Here is a 24,484-nt window from a genome sequence, read left to right as displayed (position 1 = left end):
AGAGTGAAGAATAGAATTGAACTGAGGTCTCCCAAGTCCCAGTTGTCAGAGCACTGGACTGGATCACACTAGAAGCAAAGAGGAAAGCAGAGAGAGAGAGAGAGAGAGTTAAACACTGAGAAATGACAAAGCAGAAGAGATGACAAGACATAGGAAAGATAAATGCATTTGGGTGATCATTGTAACAATGGGTGACAGATTACACCATTTGGTTCTGCTTTGTCTTATTCTTTTGCATTTATGTTAAGAAGGTAGTGCCAGAGCAAAAATCAGTGGCTGGAAATGGGTGAATTTTGAAGAGGGATTTGAAGCATAAAGTCTCTTAGTGCACATACACCGACGCACACAAAAGGAGATACGGAGTTTCAGGTGGGAGATGGAGATGAGGAGAGCATGAAGGTGGAGGAGTAGGAGACAAGAACTGTGGTAGAGTTTCTTTTAAATAACCTTAATTCTGTAGAAGGCATCACCCTGCGGAGTTGCAAGCACTGCATTTTTATCCCCATTTGTTTTTTCTTTTAACAGAATCCCTGGTTGTCAGAATGAAGCTGTCACTTCAACCAGCAGATGTTTTCACTCCAACTGCCACCCAACAACACTTATGACACGAAATTAAGAAAAACAGCTACCCTGAGCAAGCGCATAATAAACAGTTTAACCCTGGATAAATCAGATGACAAGTGCGGGTGGCTTTGATTGAAATGACAAGGCAGTTTGTCACCCATTATTCTGTCACAGAGATTGGTGGCACTAATGTTTTCCGCTGAGTTGTGGGGAAAGCAACCAGACACTTGCATATTTCAGAAGCTGTGCATAACAAGAGACTGAAAACAAAAGGGTCAGCCTCCTCATTGGTGAAACCCCCTTCTCTGTACCAAAGGAGAGTCACCAGAGGAAGAGGCAGATAGTGTGAGTTATTTTAGCAAGAAAACGAAAATAACACCCTCGGAAAAGAAAGGACACCTTCTTCCAGATGTATTGAGTATAGTGCGCCATATGCTGGCTCGTGGCTTTTGTCAATGTACTTGGTCATTTGTCTTCCCTTCACCTTGTACTCCAGGCTTCAACCTACTTCCTTACTTTAGGGACAAGTTTTGACCTTTGTTATGTGTGTGTTGCTCCCATGGAATGAGAATTGTATGTTGTGATTATTGGTAGTGTTACTAAATAGCACCCAGAGGCCCCAATAGAGATCAGGGTGCATTGTTCTAGAACCCGTGTACACGCATAATAAGACAGGCCCCGTCCCAAAAAATTTATAGTGCTGCACCTGCAAAAACTTATGCATCTGCTGAGCTGACCTGGTGTATGGCCCTGGCCAAGTCATTTCATTTTTCTGTGCCTGTTGCCTCTGCCACCCTTTGTCACTTGTTTATTTAGGCTCCGATCCTGCAAAGTCTTAATACATCCATTTAATTTTAGGCACTGTATAAAATCAACGGGGTTACTCACTGTGTGACAAAAGTGGCAGGGGAAACAGGCCCAGAGAAATGAAGTTACTTGCCCAGATCAGTGGTGGAGTTGGGAATAGAGACCAGTTCTCCCAATTCAGTTCTCTATCTGCTACACCAAGAGAATTAATGTGGCAACCTTTGACCTCATGTATAAATTCAGAGTTTCCACTATATGATTTTAAAGGTTGTGGCCCCACCCTGGTTTCATTTTCAACACCAACTGGCACACACTTGGAAACTTCCCCAGTTCCTACCGTTAATTTAGCCGAACAATTCTTAAGTAATACATTTAAGATATTTGATTTCAGCCTCTCCCAATCTGGAAGAAATTCAGATTATGATAATGTGATGGCTCCTTTGCTTCCTATCCCTCTACAGTCCTTTTCAACACCTTGAAAAAAATCCTATTATTCACTTAAATTTCATGACATACTGTAACAGAATACACCCCTGTATGCACACCCTATTGTAATAATCTTTGTACAATGTATGCCTTGTAAGTATCATTCGAAAACTCATAATTTGCTGGTCAGTATTGGCCTGACAAAAATGTGTCAACACTGTATGTTAAGTTATAAGATTCCCCCGTGTGGTATTAACACACGTTCCAAACCCCACAGCCCTGCCCAAGCAGAAGTCAGCAAACAGGTCTGTCCTAAACAAAGGACTATGTGCTTGCTTCAATTTTCATTTAAGCAGTAAAAGAGTCATCAAGCAGGAAGGGAAAACAAAGGAAGGTCAAATAGGTGGGGGAAAAAAGCCCATCAGGGAATATCCTTCCACATAGACTGTCTCCTGGGTCTCAGCTGGAAATATTTTTTCAAGAGAGGGACTGAAACTATAAAAAGGAGGCACAGGCACCCCTCTCTCTCTCCCTGGCCACCTCATTCTCTGCACCTGAGAGGACAAAAGGAAACAGACATTCAATTCTGCGGGGCGAGGGGGATACCTGACCTGAAAGTTTGGTCAGTAGTCTGCTGGAGCATGTGGTGAGAAGTTTGCTTTGCAACTAAAATAGTTTAAGTAGATACTAGTAAGTGTTTTATATTTATTTCTCTTGTAGCCAATTCTGCCTTATGCCTCATTACGTGTGCTCACTTAAAATCTCTTTGACTGTTTTATCTTATCCAGTGTGTTTAAGTTGAAGTGTCTGGATAACTCCATTTAAGATAATACACAGGCATATTATACCCTTAAAGGAATAATAGACTTAATAGATTTGTACTGTCTAGCAGAGGACTGGGCAGTGCAAAACATACATTTCTGGGGGAAGTTGCAGAACTGGGCCTGGAGTTGGAGTCATCCTGCAGTATAACCCAGGCTGGCAAGAGCCAGGGTGTAGTTGGCAGGTTGCAGTTACACAGAGACATTCAGGGCATGGCTTGCATGCAGTTTAGCTGTTTGTGAATGACCCATGTGGGAGCTACCATAGCAAGGCACCCAAGGTTTCAGGGCAGGGGTGATAGCTTCCCACTAGTCTGGATTGTGCCCTGGTATGTCACACACATTCCAACTCTTTGACTAACTCAGATACCCACCACCTTCCTGCTCCTTGTTGGGGATTGGTAACAGGCCTGGTATGTATTTGTTACCCTATCATTAATACTGATATAGTCTCTAATTTGATACAGATGTGACACCCAGACCTGTAGCAGCTCCTTTAGTATTCAGGGCCAGCCTATCCCTGCCACTTTTTGCCCAAAGGTTATGTTTATGCTATTAGTGACTGCATATGGTCAGCCCCCAATGGAGGGCAAGGGAGGTGAGGGTGACCAGCAGGGCCTCAACAGCACATTTGGTGAGGGAGCAGTTCTGCCAGGAAGATAGTTGGGCTTCTTCCAACTCTCTATGAACCCCCCACATTCCATGGGATTTCCCAACAACGGTGATACCACCCCTGGGATTAGATGACCAGAACACCCAAACAGAGGCCAGCTCCCAACTGCCCTTGACAGGATAGTTTGACTGAAACCTTGAGGCTTCAGGGTCTCAGTTTCCCACCCAACTTTGGCCTTCCCATGACAAAGCAGTATTTAGTCCCTGGTTATTAATGTTCATTAGAGCCTTGTATCTGACATCAGAGAGGACTTTCCCCTCCCAGAATCCCTCTTCCTGCTTTACCATGGTATCTGAATGACTTCCTACCTCCAAACCCCTCCAGGTGTCCTTTGGACACATTCCCCTCCCAGCTGTTTATCTGTCTTACTACTGTGCTCCCTCTCACCCTCTCCATCTCGATAGATGCTCGTTCTACTGCCCACCCTCCCCATCAACCCAACTTGTAGATTTAACTAGCATCTCATCTCCTTTCACCTCCAAGCATTGTAAATAGGTCACTTACAACCCTGCCCCAACTTCCTCTCCTTTAACACTGCCTTGGATCCGCTCTATTCTGGCATCCACTATCTCCAAGGTTTCCAAAGGCCTCTTTCCTTGCCAAGGTGTCATGATGGTTCTCCTTGATCTTTCTGCAGCTTTCAATACAGTTGATCACTCTCCTCTTCAAACACTTAAGGTCCTCCCTTAGTTCTGATCCCTTAATGATTACTTTTTTTTTTTTTTTTTTAAGTGATGGTTCCTCCTTCTCCCCTCAAATTTAGTTTAGACACTTGTTAATTTTTCCTAATATCACAACTGCATTGCATATTTTTGTCAGTTTGCTTGCATCAGTGGCTTCAGGCAAACACACCTTCAATGTGTTGAAGTAGGTAAAGAACTATCACCGTTCAACTATGGGACAACAGCGTTTGAATGGACTCGCCATGCTTAACATCAACTGTGACATTGCACGAAATCTAGATTTTTCCTCAATAATTAGTGCATTTGCACAGAAAAAGGCTAGAAAAGCATTTGTTAAATAAAAAATATTCAAATTATGCCTCACTTTTTTTGGTGCCTTATTTTGTTTTCATGTGTTGTCATTTTTTATTTTTATTATGGCTAGGGGCCTCAAAAGCTGGATGTGGCCCGGGCCTCTCTGGATCTCTGAGAGGGTCTGGTGCTTGCAAAGCACTAAGTTCTTGAGAAGCCAGACAATCACTCAATAAACGCAAAGTAACATAAGTGGCAAGCACGGAATCATAGAAACACAAGACCACACTTGAGGGGGAGAAGAAAACCCAATTATAAGATGGCAGTTTCTAAATCCTGCACTAGAACACAGTTCATTCTTGCAGTGTAGATGGTGCCAAGCCATGTTCCCAAATCATGTGATAGCCCAGCTGAAGTGAAAGGCTATAGCATGGTTCAGGGGTATGGTTAACACATAGTTCAGTCCCGTCTACTCTGCAAGACCAAATTGTGCTTTAACTACATTGTAACTCGATGTTCCTACATGGTTGATTTTGCAATGTCGGTGTGGCTTCTCTCTCTGTCCATCTTCACAGTAGGGCCTAGTCAACACTGAGGTTCTCTCTGAAGAACTCCCACATACTGTTGCAAGAATGGTACAGCTCTCCACTGGTTCTAGCAATGGCAGAACAGTGGCATGGTCCAGCCACCAGCACTTTAACCCCTATTGTCTAGACCTGTTCAGATGAGTTTACCCAGCAGCTCTACACTAGCACCACCATTGCTAGCTTCTGTAAAGCAGCACCAGTGGAAGATTTTTCCAAGCAGAAGCGTACATCATTGCAGGATTTACTGGCTACAGTATTTGTAGCTATAAAGGTTCTATGGTGGTTTCTTCACCCAGCATGAGCAGGAGTTTGTCCTCTCCAGAGAGCCAACCCTTATTAACACCTTTACACAGTCAACAGCATGGTTACAGCCAGCGTTCCCATGTATGTACAACTGTGTGGTCACAGAATTCTCCAGCTGTAGGAACCACTTTTTTTTCTTCAAGTTATGTTTCTTGCCCTTTAGTTTAAGAAAAATCTTCTTACCTGAACAGAATGTAAACTGATGCAGCATTCCGTCTTCCTGAACCAGCAGCCAGCCTGAAACCACAGCCTTGAGGCATGAACTACCCCCATTCATCCCAACGGAGATATTAACATTGAAACCTAATGGCAATTTCGATGTTAACATTGTTAACTCTTTCACTGCTAATCATTTTATTAGAGTCATTCAGCTAACATACTTATCCATCATGGTTACATTCGGGAGCAGATATTGCAGGGGAGGGCATTGGGGAGATACATTAGGGCTACTGGCTTCTGTCAGTATGTGGAGTAGGTAACTAGGAGTTCGAGCGCCTTTCTCCCACTCCCCTGCCTAAACTTTGAAGTCACCTTCATGCATGCCTGCAAAGGGGACAGGGAAAAAGCACTGCAGAGATGATGCATCTAAAATCTTCAAATGCCTCATCTGTTTCCCTCCCTTGCCCAGATGCACCCTATCCTGTTGTTAAAACCTCCCATCTTCCACTCCCACTCCACATCATTTTCTACAGTGCAGTTCTTCATAGATTGTCAGTACAAGATTCTGCAGAATGCTAAAAATGGAAAATTTGGGGTAGGAACATTCCAAAATGGAGATTTTTATTGAAATAATAACAAATACAGAGCAGGGCACTTATATCATTCCTTTCTATTTTAATAAAACAAACCCTGCTTTGAATTTAATTGTAGCTGCCACAGACAATATCACTCTACTGCAGACTTCAGCTTTGTTATGCTGCGGAATATAGGTCCAGTGTATCACAGAGCACATAGTTATAACATTGAGAACCCATTTAGACCAGACAAAAAATCCCTACCTCCACAATTTGGAGAAAACATGCGAGAGGGTTGCTAGAAACTTGTGTTTAAATTTGGTTGTAGCTAACACAGCTCTGCTCTCCGTGTTAATGGGCATGCGTGTGCATATGTGTGTGTGTCTCAAGTTCTTCTGTCTCTCTGCCTCAAATTTCCAGCTACAAAGCTTTGTGCTCTCAGGACGTAGCAGAGGCTCTGACTAACTGGCTTTTTTTTTTTTTTTTTTTTTTTTTTTTAAATATTTCAGCAAGCTCCTTCGCCATAAAAACAAAATTGCTGCCAAGTATAGTGCCAAGTTTTAGGGACTGGGATGCACAAAGCCAATTAAAAGACAATAAAGCACCTATCAAGGGAACAAGAGGACAGAACAGAAAGAAAGCATCACAAGAAAAACCAGGAGCATCTTCCTTTCACCAAAGCTATCACCTACATATTCTCACTTTCATGTATTTCCCCAACAAAATGCTCTATATAATCTAATGAAATACATTCTAGCAACAAATATATTAAGTCTCATGACAGCCTGTGGGGTAGGCAAATACCATATTATGTTTCTTTTACTGTCATGCAGACAGAGTTCTATTTGCAGCTCTGCCACTGCAAGATGTGAAGCAAGTTGTTTGAACTCTTTGTGTGTCCATTTACCTACATGCAGAACAGGGACAATAATGCTAACGTCGACTGTACAGAGAGGCTGTAATTCCAAAACAAACCTTCATCACAAGTCAAGGCTAAAATACACATCCCTAAAATAAGAAGTAGACTTTCAACATTGATTAGACTTCTGAAGTTTGACAAACTTGTGTTTGTGAATGTCAAGAAATTCGGAGTTAAGGTTCCACAGACAAACATAATTCTGTCCCATGCTTGTAACATTGTGACCTGGTCTACATTGCAAAACTGAACTGCATCTGAACACGTTTTTTCATCAATCATGTTAGCTGTCTAGGTGAACGCAGTTTAGTAGCCGTTTGTCCTGGTTTCCAGAGCTTTGGAGCTGTGCTCCGGCTCCACTCCAGCTCCAGGCAAAAACCTGCAGCTCCACTGCTCCGGAGCTGCTGTGCCCTCCAGCTCCAGGCTTCGCTCCAAAGCCCTGCTGGTTTCCACTGACCAGGAAACAGTGTTGAACCCTCATTCAGCTAACGTGATGGTTACCAAGAGGATTTGGATACAGTACAATTTTGTAGGTAGACCAGACCAACAAATCATTCGTCTAATGTAGATACACATCTAAGTATTTCAACAACTTTCCAAATCTTTAAAATTCTTAACAATAAAAGTGTATGCACAAGTCAACTCTATTCCATATGTGGACCAGATAAAGTAAAATACCTGTTAGCCTAACATTTGGGGGTCTGTGGCTACTATTTGTAAAGTTGACAGGGTTAAAGTGAACATCTTTATGTGGGTAGCTAAGTCTTTGAAAAGATGGATAAGTACAGGGACGTTTCTATACATGGATGGGTGGATAGAAGAGATGTTAGCAGACTGTCGGAGAGGGTAAGTGTTGTTGGTTTCTTTATTATAGTGAGAAGGTGGGTTGGGAATGGACAGGTCTTTGATGTGTGTACGGAGAATAAGAGGTGAGAAGCTGTAGCTGGTTCAAAAGGCAGCGAGAATTGTAGGCGACGTGTGTAGTGGGTGGATGGTGGCCGCATCAGTCTGTAAAGGGTGGGGTGGAACAGTAGGAAGCAGGTGACATGTTGAAAATACAGAAGAGGTAGACTGTGTGGGTGTCAGGATAATTCAAGGATGTAAGTGTAGGGTGGTCAGGGAAAGATTTCCGTTGTTTTCTGATTTGCACCCCTGGATTTCCTGATTTCCAAATAGTCCTCTTTTGATTAATACAAAAATAATTGTATCATTTCTTAGGCCTGCAGTAGATGGGCAGAGGATTCTGCTGCTACAGCCTCTTCCGTGCAGAGGTTTGTGGTGAAGTTTATATCCCCTCACGCCCCCATTAGTGGGAGGGCTAATATAGAGCAGCAGTGTCTGAGGGGACACAGCTGAGACAAGACATGCAAGGGAAGGGAGGCAGAGGAAGAATAGAGAAAGAGGCAGCAGTAGCGGTAGCCTCTGAGCAAGGTGCACAGAGCTAACAGTGAACTGTTGCTCCGCTCCTCTGGGCACCAGCTGGGAGGCAATTGCTCTCCCCCGGCCAATGTTTTCTCGCACTAGGGCAGATGTGTGAGATGTGAGGGCAAGGTGCCAGCAGATTTTACACTACTTCACGAAGCATGTACATGTATGGTACTATACAACGCCTGCTAAGAAGCACTTATGTTCCTAGGGGGGAAAAAATATGAAAACTTGACTGTGGGGAACAGAAGAGGATTTGCTTCTAAGTTTCTGTCTACACAGCAGCCGGAGGGGTGATTCCCAGCATTCCTGGACAGACAGGCTAGCTCTGCTCAAGCTAGCCTGCTAAAATAGCAGTGTAGCCACGGTGGTTAGGATGTCGGCTCAGGTTAACTGCCCAAGCACATACTCAGGAAGTTGGGCAGGTTCGTGCTAGGCCAGCTAGCCCAAGCCGCCACCCCTGCTGCAGCAGCCACACTGATATTTTTACTATGCTCCTTGCTGCTGCATAGACATACTCAATGTACTTGCGTGTTCATGTGCGTATTTGCAGGCATGAGTTTCATAAAGCGTTTACATAGATCTACATCAGTACATGTGCTTACACACACATGCAGTATTGGTGCATGTTTGCACATATGCCCCTAGATGTGCATGTGTTTACAGGAGTGCAAGTGCATGTATGGCTGTACTCTGTTTTACAGCACAAGTGTACCTTTGCATGTGCATGCTTGAATGTTCGTCAATACCTCCCAGATATACGTGGCTTTACATATGTGCAAACTGAGTAGGTATCTCAAAACATACAGCTGTTGGAGGGCTAGCGTTTTGATCAGTTGTATGCAAATTCCATCCAAATTATTACCTGCCTGTGGGATTCTCTTCCAGAATATTTCAGTTTTCTCCTCCTGCTCAGATCTAGGCCTCAAGGCCAACAGGCAGAAAAATATCCTTGACAGAAAGCTACTTGGGATTTTCTTCCAACACCAGACACCTCTTTGAGCACTTTCCGTTATCCCCTCAGTGTGAGAGACCCCGTGTATGGAACTTGGCTAAATCACAATACAGATATTACCCTGTATAAGTCATAAACACTCTGAACAAAAGCTCGGCAGCCGTGTAGCTCCCCTAAGGATGCCTTGTTTCTGAGAAGCCAAGGACACCAGAGTTCAAGTCTGAGCTGCTGTGTGCCTGAGGCAGCAGAGGCTACACATGTAGCAAATGAACTGCAGTCAATCCCCAGCTGAAGTTGGTATCTTCATGCCTAGTAAATAGTTAATGCATGGGGCAGGCCCCCAGCAGTCAGAAGCTATCTTTCTGGGTGAAAGGGAACATGCGGCCACTGGGGGGGAGGGGGAGAAGAGAGAACTGGGAGATAAAGGAGAGAGACGAATTTCTGCATCTACTGACATAGCAACATCTATTAAAAGGTTCAACAATTCAAATAATCCATATGCTCTAACTAGCCCAAATAAGAAATACAGCCATTATAATCATCACACCACCGTGTGGGTGTTTTTACAGGAGCAGAGGGCAGCAGGACTAGCTGCACAAGACCATTAATATTATCACCATTTCTATCGTCCTAAGCATATAGAGGCCAACCAGGTTGGGCCCCAATGGGCTAGGTCCTGTACAAACATTTAGAAAGTGGCAGTCCATGCTTGCTGCATTCCATGAGGTAAAGTGTTCCCTGGGTAAACAGAGAGTTCCGCATAAATAATGCATATTTTGTACTTCTATAGCACCTTGCTTTGATGGCCTCAAAGTGCTCTACAAATATTAATTAACCCTCACAGCTTCACTGCACAGTAGGTAAATTATGCCCATCTTACAGAGATTAAGATTGTCTCTATACCAATTATTTATTTTTACAGATATCCCAACAGTTCAGTTCAACCTGGTGTGGTGGAATTTTATTTTATTTTATTTGGGGGGAGGGGTTGTTCATTTCAGTGGTCTCAAAAATACTTTACAGAATTAATCAATCAATCCTCTAGATACCCTTGTGAAGCAAATATATACCCGCTTACAGGTGAATAAATTACTAATACAGTGTAAATTCTTCGGGCAAATACTGTGTCTTCCTTTCTTTTTGCAGAGCACCTAACATAGTGTGGCCTTGATCCTAAAGGGAGCCTAGCCTGGACACTATCCTAGCAGAAACGCACAAACATATTCCCATGATTTACTCAAGATCACAAGTCAATGACAGAGCGAGGAACAAAACCCAGGTGTGCCAATTCCTAGTCCCTTGCTTTAGCCACTGAGCCACACTGCTTGCAATAAAGCCAGAGTTGCTTTGTGCAGCCATGGAGACAATAAGAATCTTAAAGATTTTCTGCTCCTGGCTCAGAGAGATACCAGCTTTATGAGATGACAGTAGACCCCAATATTTAAGCTTAAGAAGCATTCACAAAGAGGAATATTCAAAATGGAAACTTCTCCATTCATATGCAATCATTTCCAATATTTCAAGATTAATTTTCTAGCTAGACAGAATTGAAAGCATCACAAGGCCCTTTAAAGAATAGTTAGCATTTCAGTGGAGGCAGAATAATGAAGAATGTGGCAGCATATTAGAAAACACACAACTGAGTTTCCTTAGAAAAAGGACATTAAATAATTTGAACATAGGTGAAACTACAGGAGCAGGCTAGAAAGGGAGAACTCTAGATCCATGGGAACTTCACCCATCCAAGATCTCCAGAAGGAAATTAAGTTAAAGCATTACAACTGCACAACAAGCTCCCATTGACTGATCACACCCTGTTGTGAGAGGAGAATACTGTTTCTACCTACTTGCAAGCATTTTCAAATGAACTCTTTCACTGGTGTCACATTCATCACTCAATGGTAAGCTTCTCCAACATTTAAACTATCAAAGTATATTTAGAGCTAGTTAGGCTATAAACTCATAAAAGCAGAGACCCAGTCTTCATATCTAGCTATAAATTGCCTATCAAGTTGTTAGTGGTATGCAAATTATAATGAGGAATGGCATAGCAAACAGTTTCTTACTTTTAGATAATGCCTTTAATCCCAAAGAAGTTTACAAGTAATCTATATGGGGGGAATCACTTCTTCCACCACTAGGGTCAGACTAGAAGATACAGGCAGTCCATCCCAGCCATTGTTACAAGCAGCTCAGGGAATATCTTTAGAGCAGCACTATTTTATTTTTTGGGAGGGTAAGTGGAGAAAAGATTTGGGTTCTCCCGAGAAAGCAATTCATTGGAGCCCGTAAAAACTTTTAATTCTCTCTCTAAGGGGAATGATAAATTAGTATTATATACTGATATTTCATTGTAATATTAGAGCACCTAGTTCACTATATATTTAAAAAAAAAACATTTTAACTTACTAGATTTCCCTTCTTAGATTTGTTCTTCTTTCTTCCTCCTCCCCCCTCAAGTTCTTTTCCTTTCCTTTTATGATAGATGCTGGAATCATTTTCCCCTCAGACTAGCTTTTCAGCTACGATAAAATTATTGTTTTCTTCCTACAAGTTCTATTTACTCCATCTTTCCTCTATGGTTTTTCATCTTTTCTCTTCCTTCTACTTCTCCATATCATTGTGATCATTCCCTCTTTCTACAATACTCTAAACCAACTTTTCTTTTTTCCCCACACACTCTTGCATTGTGCCCCCTTAACCTCTTAATTCCTGTTTACTGACATGCCACACAGCTGCCCATGCTTATCCAGTGACACACCTGCACCTCATATCCACTCACACTCACTACAACTGCTTGCCTTATCCACCACACACAGAAAGGGTAGGGGAGAAGACAGAGAGTTTAATAGGACTCTACTTTTATAGCCCCAATGGAAATAGAACCCCTGCTATTCACAGATGATGTCTCCTAACCTGCATCACTAACACAATTAGTAGTACAAGTATTAGAATTTGGAACTATCTATAGATAGGAGGTGATGTAGTTTGATCACTAGGCATGGGCCTGGGAATTAGAAGATGTGGGTTTTATTCTTTATTTATTCTTCTGGTGACTTTGGGTAAGTCTTTGCCTCAATTTGCCCTCCCTCCCCCCCAATATGGGAAGATGAAATTATATTTCCTTTCCTTTGTATGGCTGAAAAGCCCTAAATAAGGGTTAAGCACTTTACATATGGGCATGGTAGCTTGAAGGAAACTCCCTTTCTAGGGACCTGATCTGTGGCTTTTCCCTTAATCCTGCCTGTTGATGAGCCTGGAGGAATTCCTTGTGTTGCATTTAAAATGGGAAAAGACAGCAGGCCCCATCGCTACTTGTATTACACTACTGCCTTGAAACTGCAACTGAGATTAGGGCCCCAATATGCTGGGCACTGTACAAGGTGTGAGAGACAGCTTCAAAAAAGCTTACAGTCTAAATAGGCCAACAAGTATGAGAGAAAGGAGGCATTATCCCCATGGGGAACTGAGGCACAGCTAGATTAAGTGACTTGGTCGCACAGAGTCTATGGCAGAGTCAGGAACTGAACCCCAAGCTTTTGGCTTCCAGGCCATTTTCTCCAATAAAGCCCATTACTCTTATCAGGAGACTTGCAACTTCCCAAGACTGCCAGATTAGAGAGGTGGGCACCCAGCTCTGTTGCTGCTGCAACAGCACTCCTCAGGCAGTGTTCTAATTTCAGAGTGTTCAACCTCCCTCTGTCATCTATATCCCTTGGGGACTAGAGCTGGCCTGGACTCTAGCACTTTCCCCTAATCCCTCTCCCCCATGCCCCCATCTCACAGTAGTTTGGAGAACTGGGCCTAGGTGATCAAGGGATGAACAAGTATGGCTTCAGGAGTGGAAAGATTAGGGTTCAGTAACAGCTAACCACATGGCAGCAATATTCATATTTCTGGTGTACTGCAGGTGGGAGAGAGCAGCAGCAGCTATCCTGTGGCCCATTCCAGAACCTCCCACGTGCAAGGGCCTGGCTGGGCAATCCAGACTTGATGAAATGCAGTCAATTCTGAAGTGCAGGGCAGCTATCAGTGGAAAGGGAAATTTGGGGGCAAAGGCACTAGGGTGGCAAAAAACTATCCTTACCCAAAGGACATAAAGAACTGGCAAGACTGTGGTGTCGTACCTCTTGTCTGAAAGAACAACAGTGAAATGCACGGTTTAACCCATACACCTTTTGGGTGTGGTGTTCTGTCCCATCTTATGGCACCGAGACCACTTAAAGAGAGAGATAAAATGAGTCTGCTTAACAGCCAGTTGGCTTTTAGCTCATGTAGTAGAGGCTCATGCACTGAGGTCCCAGGTTCATTCCTGCTCGCCGACAACCGGGGTCTGTTGGCGTTACAAGTGGGCGCTCGTCCAGGATTTCACCTGGGAAGACTCCAAAGCTCAGGATGTGCTTCCTCAGCTAGGGGAAATATGTAACCCACACGCCTTTCTGGGTGTCGGTGTTCTGGCCCATCTAGTGGCAGCAAGACCACTTAGAGAGAGAGAGAGAAAATGAGTCTGCTCTACAGCATTAGCTAACAGCCAGTTGGCTTTTAGCTCATGTGTTAGAGGCTCATGCACTAATTTTCAGAAGTCCCAGGTTCGGTCCCACCCCCCAACATCTGGGGTCTGTCAGTGTTACAATGGCACTCAATTAATCTACTTTGGAAGAACTAAACTAATCCTGCTGGGGTTTGAACCTGTAGTTCCTGATCTAACAAATATAGGTATTTTAAACCTAATATGTAGACTACTAAGCGATCACTTTTAGCAAACAGGCCTGTGGCTTCAATACCTAAAAAGAACAACAAGAGAGAAAGGGGGCAAACCTGCCAGCTACATCTTTGCAGCTGAGAGAGATAAAATCAGATAAAAACGTCTTGGAAAAGATGTTACAGTGAGATAGGTTTACATCTGACACTTGTTTAAGAGAATTATAAAAGTAGACTTATGTGAAGCCTGAAAATCTGTTACTGTTCTTCAGCCAATGCAGACATACCGAACCACAGCAACAACAAATACATTTTAGCAATATTGGGTCTGAATGCAGGTTAGTGAAATAACAACTGAGGTTATTCAAACTAAGAGATTAATTTAGCTGTATGAACAGGTTGGCAACAGAGAATTCCAGTTCTGCCCACTTCATATAAGCTCTGGCCATTTCAAATGCTAAAGCAGGAGATGAAAGCAATGTAGCCAACTCTCTTGATTTTATTGTGAGTCCCGTGATATTTGATGGTTTATTAAAGCCACAACTCCTGGAGACAAGTGGTTATGTGAGAATCTCAGCTTTCATTAAAAAGTTAAGTAAGTTTCTAGCTCTCATGATTACAGAAAAAAAGCTTGAAGATGTGACCTAAATGAACCCTATAGGCTCAAAACCAGAAGGCAAATAAAGAACCCCATATTTATTTATTTCTAAAACATAATTTTAAAGCCAATTTCATGAATTTCTGGGGCCTGACTCGTGATTTTGGAATGGTTGGGATTGGCAATACTTTCAAAGTTAAAAGCGTTCATCATCAGAACTTCCGGTCATACCCTGCGACACTGCTACGAATTGCTTGGGGAAGCAGTTGTCTTAAACAAATTAATCGTTACAAGCCCTCTCACAATCCCTCAAGCAGAGGGGCTAGATGGGGTAGCAGTGTTTTCAGGAAAGCTGTACATGACTTACAAAGGGACATGGGGAGGGAGGATTACATTCTGGAGCAGCAAATCCTTATCTGGCTAAAGTACACACTGCCTAGAATTGGTGCTGGGTTATAATTATACTAGAATGGTAACTGCCCAAGCTATGTGGCTGTCCATGACAGTCCACTATCACTTACCCACCCTAAGTCGAGCTACTGGGTTATGGGTGTTTTGTTTTATTTCACTATGTTTGATGCAATCCGGCTGTGCTCGTATACAGGCAAAACCCCCATTGATTTCCCACTAACTTTTAAGGACCAGATGGGATCAGGCCATACTCTAAGAAGCCTTTGAGTGTTATCTGTTCTTGCCGGGTCTTATATTAGCTGTGGAGGCTTTTTTTAGTTCAGACCTGTTTTTCTGTCCCCCTCCGACAGCACAAGAACAGACAGTTATTTGAAGCAGGGTTAGAGATACTCCTAGGTCTGTGTTTTTTTTTTAAAGTGGTTACAGTCAAATTGGCTTGTGAAAACTGACTTTTCTTTTCAGCTATATCCAATAATAAATTTTGCTTTTAAGAAACCAACTTCAAAAGTGACCTGGAGTGCAATGTTCAATTTTCAGTGAAAGATCAAACTTTACCAGACTATCAGTTTTCACTGGACTTTGAGGGGTCACTTTCACAATAACACCTATCTGCTGAGCTCTGTATGTTTGTTTAAAAATCAAATTTAAAAATTCCATACTTAAAAAATTAAGTGAAAAATGAGACAGATCATGACTGATGGGGGTGTTGTGCACTCCCTCCTGCACAGGGAAAGGAAATCAGAGCAGAGGTGATGACAATGCTTAATCTACCTTTCAATGCCCAGCTCCTGCAAGGATTTATGCACCTGCTTAACTTTATTCATGTAAGTAGCCCCAGTAAAACGTGCACAAATCTCAGGACTCAGGCTTAAAAAAATTTCAGAAGGATGTCCAGAGTTCAGGAATCATAATGGTCAGAAAAGGTCCATTACTAATGGTGAGAGAATGTGACCCAGAACCTGGGGTGAAAACTGAAAGAAAAGGAGGATGGGGCAAATTTATCCCTGAGGCGCACCTCATGAAGTCGATGGATGTACAGCACAGATGATTTTGGTCCATATCCGGGGACAAACACTTACAGATTTGAATAGTTAGATACAAATTAAATCAAATGCAGAAGACAGGTGGATTGAAAGACTAGCAGCCATTTATACTCCTCCTGGGAACTATTTAAATAAGAAATGATGCCACCAAAAAAAATCAAAGACAAAAAAATTATACATACACTTGCTTTACACTTGTATAGCACCTTTCATCTGAAGCTCTTAAAGAAATGTTTTTTATATATGTGTGTATACACACACACACTTCTTTAATGAATCAAGCCTTACAATTCCCTTATAAAGTCAGCATTATTATCTACATCTTACACATGGGCAAACTGAGGCTCACAAAGAGAGTATAAGGCCCCATCCTGCAATGGGATGTGCAAGGGCAAATCCGTGGGTTTGCACAGAGCTCCTGTGGGATTCCACATGGATGCAAGGGTCTGTCCACATGGATCTGGTTGCAGGATCAGGGCCCTTAGTGATTTGTTTCAGGCTACACATTTCATATTTACAAAAAAATAGCCTGAGTTACTTAGTATGGAAATATGATTTGTGTTTAATTCCTGTACAATGCATGGTAAAGATCAGTGATAAAAATGAATGCAAAATGGGTGATTTTGAAAGATAAAACAAAAATTCCATTTTTATGCTGTGCAGTATTATCACCGTTTAAGCATGTTCAGTGAATTGTGTGTTAGTGAAAGATACCAGCCTGCTAACATTGGTGACTAAAGCCCTCTAGTCATAGAACCTAATTTTGTTTTGATGATTATAACTCCAAAATAGCTGGATGGTTTGTATGACATCTTTTAAAGGACTAAATACATTGGATTCCTGGGTTGAAATCATATACTGCAGGTTGCAGCTCACAACAATTATTTACAGCTGAATTTTAAAACCCTGAAAAGAGGCGGACTTAGATATGATGGCATACATTTATTGACGGACAAAAGCTGCATTTTTGGATTGATGGTTGGTAATACTAATCAAAACAAAAATAAAATCCAAAATGGAAATCTTTGGTATGAAAGTAATTTCTCTCTCTCCAACTCTACCTATTTTATGGTTTTCAGTTGTTGCCTATCACCATATTATCTGAGCACCTTCCACGTAAAATCAATAGCAAAGTCCTCTGAGGATTATCTGCAAAAATGCCTCTCTCCAAGATGTGTGTATGCACAGTACAAATACCATGACTTTAGGCTCCCAACCTACTGTCCAATCCATATAGGCCAATTTCAACAAGTCTCCACACAGGCATAGGGATCCACCCATGTGGATCAGAATGCAGATCAGAAATGTTATCCATTTCATTAAGAAATTTGTCCCAAAGGATGGGAGAAGGGGAAAAGAAATATTATATGACTGAGGTTTTAAAAAGAAGGTCCGATCTATGCTGAAAAAATATGCATCTAATTTAGTGAACCATATACTTCATTAATGTAGCTTTCCGCTGTGGAATGTTTGTAGCAGATCAGAGTTTCCCCAAATCTTTTTTTAAGAACATTATTTTAACTGTATGGATTGATTGATCGCAAACATCTTACTGCCAGTCTTCAGTACACCATAGCCGAGCTGTGTCGTTTAATTGGGATTTATCATCTAAGCCAAATACATTTGTTTCTGGTCCATCACTGGATTGGTGGGCACGCATTGGTGGGATTGTGACATGAATGTTTGTCCAAGTGGATTTAAAGTTTGGTTGCTGCATTTATACAAATAAAACTGCATCACTCTAATGTTGATCGGAAGTGAACACAAAAGGGGCACATTTATGGCTAGAGCAAATTCATTACAAAATCTGAATGACTATCTATTTTTAAAAGTGTGCAGTATTCACCCAGTTTTGTTGTATAATCACTTAAAAAAAATCAATATTCTACCTTGAAGTTACCAAAACGCTACGGCTTAAAATACCATTAGTGCAGTGTTTGGGTTCAGTCCTTGTAGACCAGCGTAGGGTCAGGTTTTTGGTTTTTTTTAAATAAATGTAGTTTTGTCTGCTTCTTTTCACTACTCACAGTTTGGGGGGCAAACACAGAATGAAGACACTGGCAATAGATTTTGCCCTGGTAATGTTGGCGTAAGACACTGTCCTGGTACTAAATCCTCTGTCAATCTCTCATCAGAGTAGGCTCTTTGGGTGTCTTTCTAAAACTCAGCGCAGTTTACTAAGAGTAGCCATTTTCCAGCTCTCATTTAAGAACTGTGCGTCTTAATGTACAGGCTCCAGAGATTTATTTGTACTGAAAGAAGCTATGGACATCCCCTCTCCCTCTAAACTATCTGTTCCCTGGTTCTAAAAGTTCAATAGCTTGCCAGTCAAAGAATGAATTTTCAATACTGCCAACCCGTAGTGTTCAAAAATCATGGTCAGGTCCCCAAAAAATCATGAGATTTTAAAAAAATAATAAATTCAGGGAGGAAATTTGCTTTCTGTTTTTTGAACCTTTCTGGTTCACATTGTCTATCTTTGAATTGCAATCATGAGGGCTGAAAACTTTTATTTTTAATGGAAGGTGAGATTTGCACCTAATCCCATGATTCCAGGAGTTGGGGCTTTAAGAAAACCACCAAATATTGTAAGACTTGAGAAGAAAACATGAAAGTTGGCAATACTGCTACCCCCTATGCACTCCCATTCTGTTCTACTGTGCCTTGTATTATATACTTGCTTGGTAATATTACAGTCCCTTCCTCCACCACTTCTATTCAATTCTAAGTTCTTATACTGTACTATTTGTGCATCCGAAGAGCATAACGTTATTTGAGTGGCTTCTCCTTCACTTAGAAATTTCACAAATCAGTCAGTACTATTTTCTTCAGAAAGCATCAGGAGACAGGTGGAGATGTGCAATTATTATTTCACTGTGATTATGTCAAAATAATACATAGCTGTATGTTGTACACAATAATATCTGAATTGGCTCAGGAACCTGCTTTCAGCCATGTTGCAGCATAATAACAGTGGTGCAGAAAGTGGCCGTGTCCCAGCTTTTTCATTTTGTCTTTCTTCCTTTGGTTTAGGATTCTTTTTCTCTCCAAGTTGACTGTGGTCATTTCCAATTCAGTAGACTAACCCAATCTTAGAAGGAATGACCATAAACAAAAAGCAGAGAGGGCTTTCAAATTGCAGTGGTTTGTTTTTAGCAATTTTGTTTTTTTTAATATTTGAAACATATATATTATTTAAAATTAAAATTCAGCTTCCACGCCCTTGAACAGACTTGTACACGCACTAACGGGTGTGCGTGTTTAAGGGTTGGGGAAAGAGCGTGGCTAGGTATGGTCTTTTTTCTCTGTTTTTAATGGCTAAATTGTCAAAGGACGGAGCAAATGGTGCACCCACAAACATTTCCATATACCCCTTGCACACACACAAGTGCTCACACACCAGTTGCACACAGCTAAGCACTCACGCACCCATTTTCTTCACAGTTTTCGGCAAACAAGTAATTTGCATGTGCAAATTGAGGAACTGCAAACTCAACTACTCATATGCATGCACAGGTATCTGGTTGGTATATGTGAATGCTAGTCACCTGTGTATGGCAATGTGGGATTTCACATAGCGTAGCTTTTACCCCCTTCTTTGAAAAATTTGATCCTAAACCTCATTCCTAAAGGATACAGTTTGCACATACTTTTTTAAAGGAAGAGAAATGAATTTAGTTAACAACAGAGCTACAGTCAGAGCTAATCTCCAAATATCAGGTAGCATATTATTACACATCAAAAAAAGGTTGTAAAACCCAACTTCTCCAAGATTCAGTAAGTATAGACATTTTCTTAGCAATAAAATAAAAGGAGTAACAACATTTTAATGTAGGTTTTGATCCAAGTTATATACATATGACACTGAAATCTTTTCAGCATACACACACACAGACAGAGCAGATGCTTTTAGCAGGCCTGATATTTTCTCAGGTTTTTTTAAAATGCTGTCTTCTGCCCATGCCATCCTAAATGAGCAAATGTACCATATATGTTATTTAACAGGTCCCCATCTGTTTCTTCACGGACACATTTTAAAGTTCTAGATAGTGGCCGGGGATGTTGTCTTTATATCTATAGCCAAGTATTATAAATAGTGGTAAGGATTTTAAAACTCTTACTGGTGTAAACATGGAGTTAATTGGAATTTAAATGGGTTTTTTTTTGGGGGGGGGGGAGATTGAGATTTAAAACTTTTTGTTGTTTGATATTTTGTATTTCAAAATCATAATTTAACAATGTGCATTGATTCCACAAAGAACGGGTATCTAATCTACATGTTGTATGAATCTGCATCCATTATTAGCAAACTACCCAATTTCTTCAATTTATCCACATAGTACAATAGTATAACAAGAATAGACTTGTACTGGACATGTATAAATATATTTTCAAATGGCTCCTTCCATTTTAAATACACTCCCTCTTGCATAGGGGAGTCAGATGGAGTGAATTATTAACCTGTTACCTCACTCATTAAGAATTTAATATGGTATTGTTTTAGTAGAGAGTGCTTACTATATAACATATAATGATCGCTAAAGAAACTGAACTTAGCACTGTAGGAGCTTAATAAACAGCCTGTTATAAAGATGGGCTATATTTGCCTACATTTTGTCTGATACACAAATGTCCCATTTCCGAGTATTTATTAATGAATCATTGTGAGTAGAAAGAAGCATAATTATTAAATTAAGTCCCTGGTAGATTTTTGCATTAGTGCCAAGAATACAGCAAGGACGGTGTAGATGGTATGGAGAGTGGCACCTAAAAATATTCTGTCTTTACATTTGGTTGAAGTATCCAGGATGTATTTGTAAACAAGATTTTTTTTTTCTGTTTTTTAAAGTGTAGGTCTTCTAAATAACTTATTTTAAGGAAGGAACGAATGAACGAACAAATGAACCCTTAAAACACAACGCTGCCCATTTCTTCCTGTTACCCATATGGTGATTAGCAAATCGCTCCTGAGTTGCACGCTACCCTATGGGTAGAAGAAGCAGTTGCATTGGGCAGCGAAATGCTGATTGACTGAACTGTGTGAGTGATGTCTCTCCAGGGTGGACATGTTCTAGCTTCCCTACAGCCAAATAATCCGGTGCTGGGTTCAATTCAACAGGAGATTTTGAGAATTTGAGAGAAACCCCCTTTTAGGACCCTGTTGCACATGTCTTTATATGTCTCTCATATTAAGCTGATCACCCTCACAGGGAAAAATGGCAGTATTGCCCCAAACACTGCCATATTGCTATTAGAAACTGCAGTGGTTTGTGTCCATCACTGCAGCATATTGCAGGGTTTTGGGTTTTTCCTGTTTTTTGTTTGTTTGTTTTGTTTTGGGGAGGTAGGGGGGTTCTTGCAGTACAGACAGAAGAAATGTCTTTTAACAGAATTTCCCGAAACAGCAGAGAACAGTGTGATAAACAAAATCACTCTGCTCAGAGACTCAGAACATATTTATTTTCTTTCATAAACTCCTTCTAGTGAAATATTTATCGGAGGGCCTGAACCAGACCTCCAGATCCATTCCTGCTGAACTTTGGAAAGGGGAAGCATTCCAAAATCCGAACGTGGATCTGAATTTCTCCAGCAGCTCCTCTTGCTTTATTGGTCAAACCTCAACTCAGAACATCCTCAAATTTATGGGCTGGGGTCGATGGCTACATCAGAATTTTGCGGCTTTGGTCCATAGCTAGAATTACTCTAAAAAAAATGTTTCTGGTGCTTGATGTATTTGGCTCAACACTGTTGAGAGCAAAAGGAAAATGCATGGTTGCTCTTCAGCTACCATTCCTGGGGCCAGCACTTTTTGCTGGACTAACTACAAAACAAGCAGACTCCTATTGTGAAGTATACTGAAAACCTGAGCGCCATAGTATGAATGCATTGTAAAGTGTCATCTGCAATTCCACTTAGTGACGGTTTGCTTAGAGCAAACATGTTCTGTGAAAAATAAAAATATACTTTGTTTTAAGAGGGCTCCTATTTACTCCAAATAATGGAAGGTCCCAGATTCAGGGTTCTTAGTCTTGACCCCAAAAAGTCATCTGCCTGGCAATATGTTCAGACTAAATTAATAATTGTTAGTGCACCTATCTACTATTTGAATAATTTTATGGAATCTCACTATCATCCTCTTACTCTACATTCATTCCAAAATGTAAAAAGGTCTTTATAATATTGAAAATACCCAGCCAAAAATTCTGCCCTCAGATAAATACACAACCATCTCCATTTAAATCAACGGGAATTGTACTTAGGGCAAAATTTGGTCCAGGGTGTGTCGTAGCTAAATAGTCTCTTCCTGTGAGCATAGTTATCCCCAAGGTGTGTGAACAGAGAGACCATAATAAAGTTGATACTTTAGTAATTAGCAGATTTGATTAAATTGCTCTATTTTTTCAGTACGGCCTTTCTGCTAAAAAAGAACAAATAAGAGCAAGAGCCTGTAGCATGCTAGATACTGATGTTTTATAAAAGAATGAAAGAAGAAGGATCAGAGAAACAAATGCTGACCTTAAGTAGTTTCTAAATCTTTACGTGCCTATAAGTACAATTACCTTTCCTTCAGACGTCCTAGGCCTTTGTGCATTTTGAAAATATTCTAAGAGGACAGAAAGAAATGCTTTTCCTACTTTTGGTACACACACAGCTCAATGTATGTAGAAACACATTAATATCCCAAATGGACATGTATTTGCTATATATTAACATAAATGTAGCTGTGAGTACTTACTACGGATAATGCAAATCTAATTTAAAATCCTGTTGAAATGTATGGTACACAGGTTAACTGGAACATGATTATGTCGCACGGCATCAGTGAATGCTTTGGGTCATTTTCCTAATCATCAAAAACCTTGTTTATTTGAAAGTTTATTGAGGTCCCCAAAACACTTGATGTAAAAGTGCTGTTTATGGTGCATTGGTTGTGTACATTGACTAGAGAGAACATGGATGAAACTCTTCATATGGATTTTCTGCATATACTTGAAGGTGGCCTCGCTGTCTTTCATCTTTGCTGACTTACTCAAATTCAGGCCTTTTCCTGCCCAGTCTCTAGATGCAAATTAAATTGATCTAGTTTTCCTTGATTTTATGGATTATTAAAATGTATGTCCATCTTCCCCCAAATTAACTTAAATCATGAATGTTTGCATGTTAAACCCACTCCTCTGTCTGCCTGAGTGGGGTCCGTTTATAAACACCAACCAAATAAACACATAAGGTAAGGAAACTTTATTCATTTTAATTACCTGAAAGCAAGTGTGCAGGTATAGAAAAAGATGGGGGGAATCATAGCCTTTTTACCCTTCCTCTAATCCCTCAACAGCAGCTTCTGAGCTGCTAGGGTGTGACGTTTATTGGAAACCAAGCACTGAACGTGCCACTAAGGATCAACGCAGCCCTAACTCTATCCAGCTAAATTAAAGGTATCTCTTGGGCAGCATATTGAAGGTGGTTGCACTCAGCATATCAACTTTTCATTTTTTAAATCCCAAAGAGAGAACTGTTGGGGGGAGGGTTAAAAACCCCATTTAATTACAAGATGTTATTCAGCTGTCGTATCTTTAACTCTGACACAACAAAGGCAGGCCTCATCAATGGTAGGTAGCTGCTGCTGCTGCCTCGTTCGCCCCTCCCCACCTTCCAAAGGATTTCTTTATAGCAAAGACTTCATTTTCAGCAAGTCCTGCAGCTGCCGGTTCTGAACTAGTGCATAACTAGTCATAATTAGGAGGACAGACATGCTAGAGGTTCACACGCAGATGCCCTCCTGCTACCAGAAGGGCGGGGATCCGACAGAAACGTTGTGTTCTGTCCCCACCTCAAAAGGGTTTTAAAATAGTTCCTTGTCATATGAAAAGCCTGCCTTACCTGTAATTGGGAGCTGTGCCTGCAGGACAGCAGAGATAACAATCCCCTTCCACTTCATCTTGCTCCCCCCGGATTGCACTGGGGGCTGGAGGCCGCGAGTTAACAGATAGTGGGATGGTGAGGAGAAAAGGCACCTCCACTGGCTTTGTTCTTCTGGCTGCCTCCACAGGAAGTGCGAGGTCTATAAGATCTTTCAGAGTCCACCTGCCGGCAGCGTGGCTGAAACACACGCGCCTTCTTTTGCTTCACAACCAGGAAGCTTTAGAGGTTTGGTTTCATATTCTTGGTATTGATGTTTGGGGTTTTCTTTTTTCCTCTTCTTTTTTTAGTTTTTCTGATGGAGCCTCAGAAATTCTAAATCAGCAGCAACTGAACTTCTACAAGAAGCCTATAAAGTACGCATGGTACAATATTCATTCACAGTTCAAAAGAGATGGAATATAACTGTATGTCCAATGTACAGTAAATCAGAAACCGAGGTGAAAATACAACTCGGGGCATAACACAGTCATCCTCGGACAACTACATGGCTCCGGTGATTGGCGGAGCTCTTCATCTTGGGTCACTGATTTAAATCCAGAACCGGCCACTAGGGACCACAAGTTTTTATCCTCTTTTGGCTACTCGGTGGCCTATGTGAAAGGAGTTGGTCTCAATTTTGTTCCTAA

At 41.3% G+C, this 24,484-nt stretch overlaps 1 protein-coding gene across 2 annotated transcripts in view; it reads right to left on the bottom strand.

Moving 5' to 3' along the window:
• CD247 (CD247 molecule) overlaps positions 1-23,953 on the bottom strand; it is a 79,095-nt gene extending 55,142 nt beyond the window's left edge. For both annotated transcript variants that reach the window (XM_054016434.1, XM_054016435.1), the window contains exon 1: positions 23,817-23,953. In XM_054016434.1, coding sequence (XP_053872409.1) covers positions 23,817-23,874 — 58 coding nt within the window. In that variant the 5' untranslated portion in view covers positions 23,875-23,953. The remainder of the gene's footprint in view (positions 1-23,816) is intronic.
• Positions 23,954-24,484: the final 531 nt, after the last annotated feature.

This window comes from Malaclemys terrapin, chromosome 1 (assembly GCF_027887155.1).
Source record: "Malaclemys terrapin pileata isolate rMalTer1 chromosome 1, rMalTer1.hap1, whole genome shotgun sequence".
Classification (NCBI taxonomy): Eukaryota; Metazoa; Chordata; order Testudines; family Emydidae; genus Malaclemys; species Malaclemys terrapin.
The sequence above is the reverse complement of the archived record's forward strand: the minus strand, read 5'-3'. Positions and strand labels throughout refer to the sequence as shown.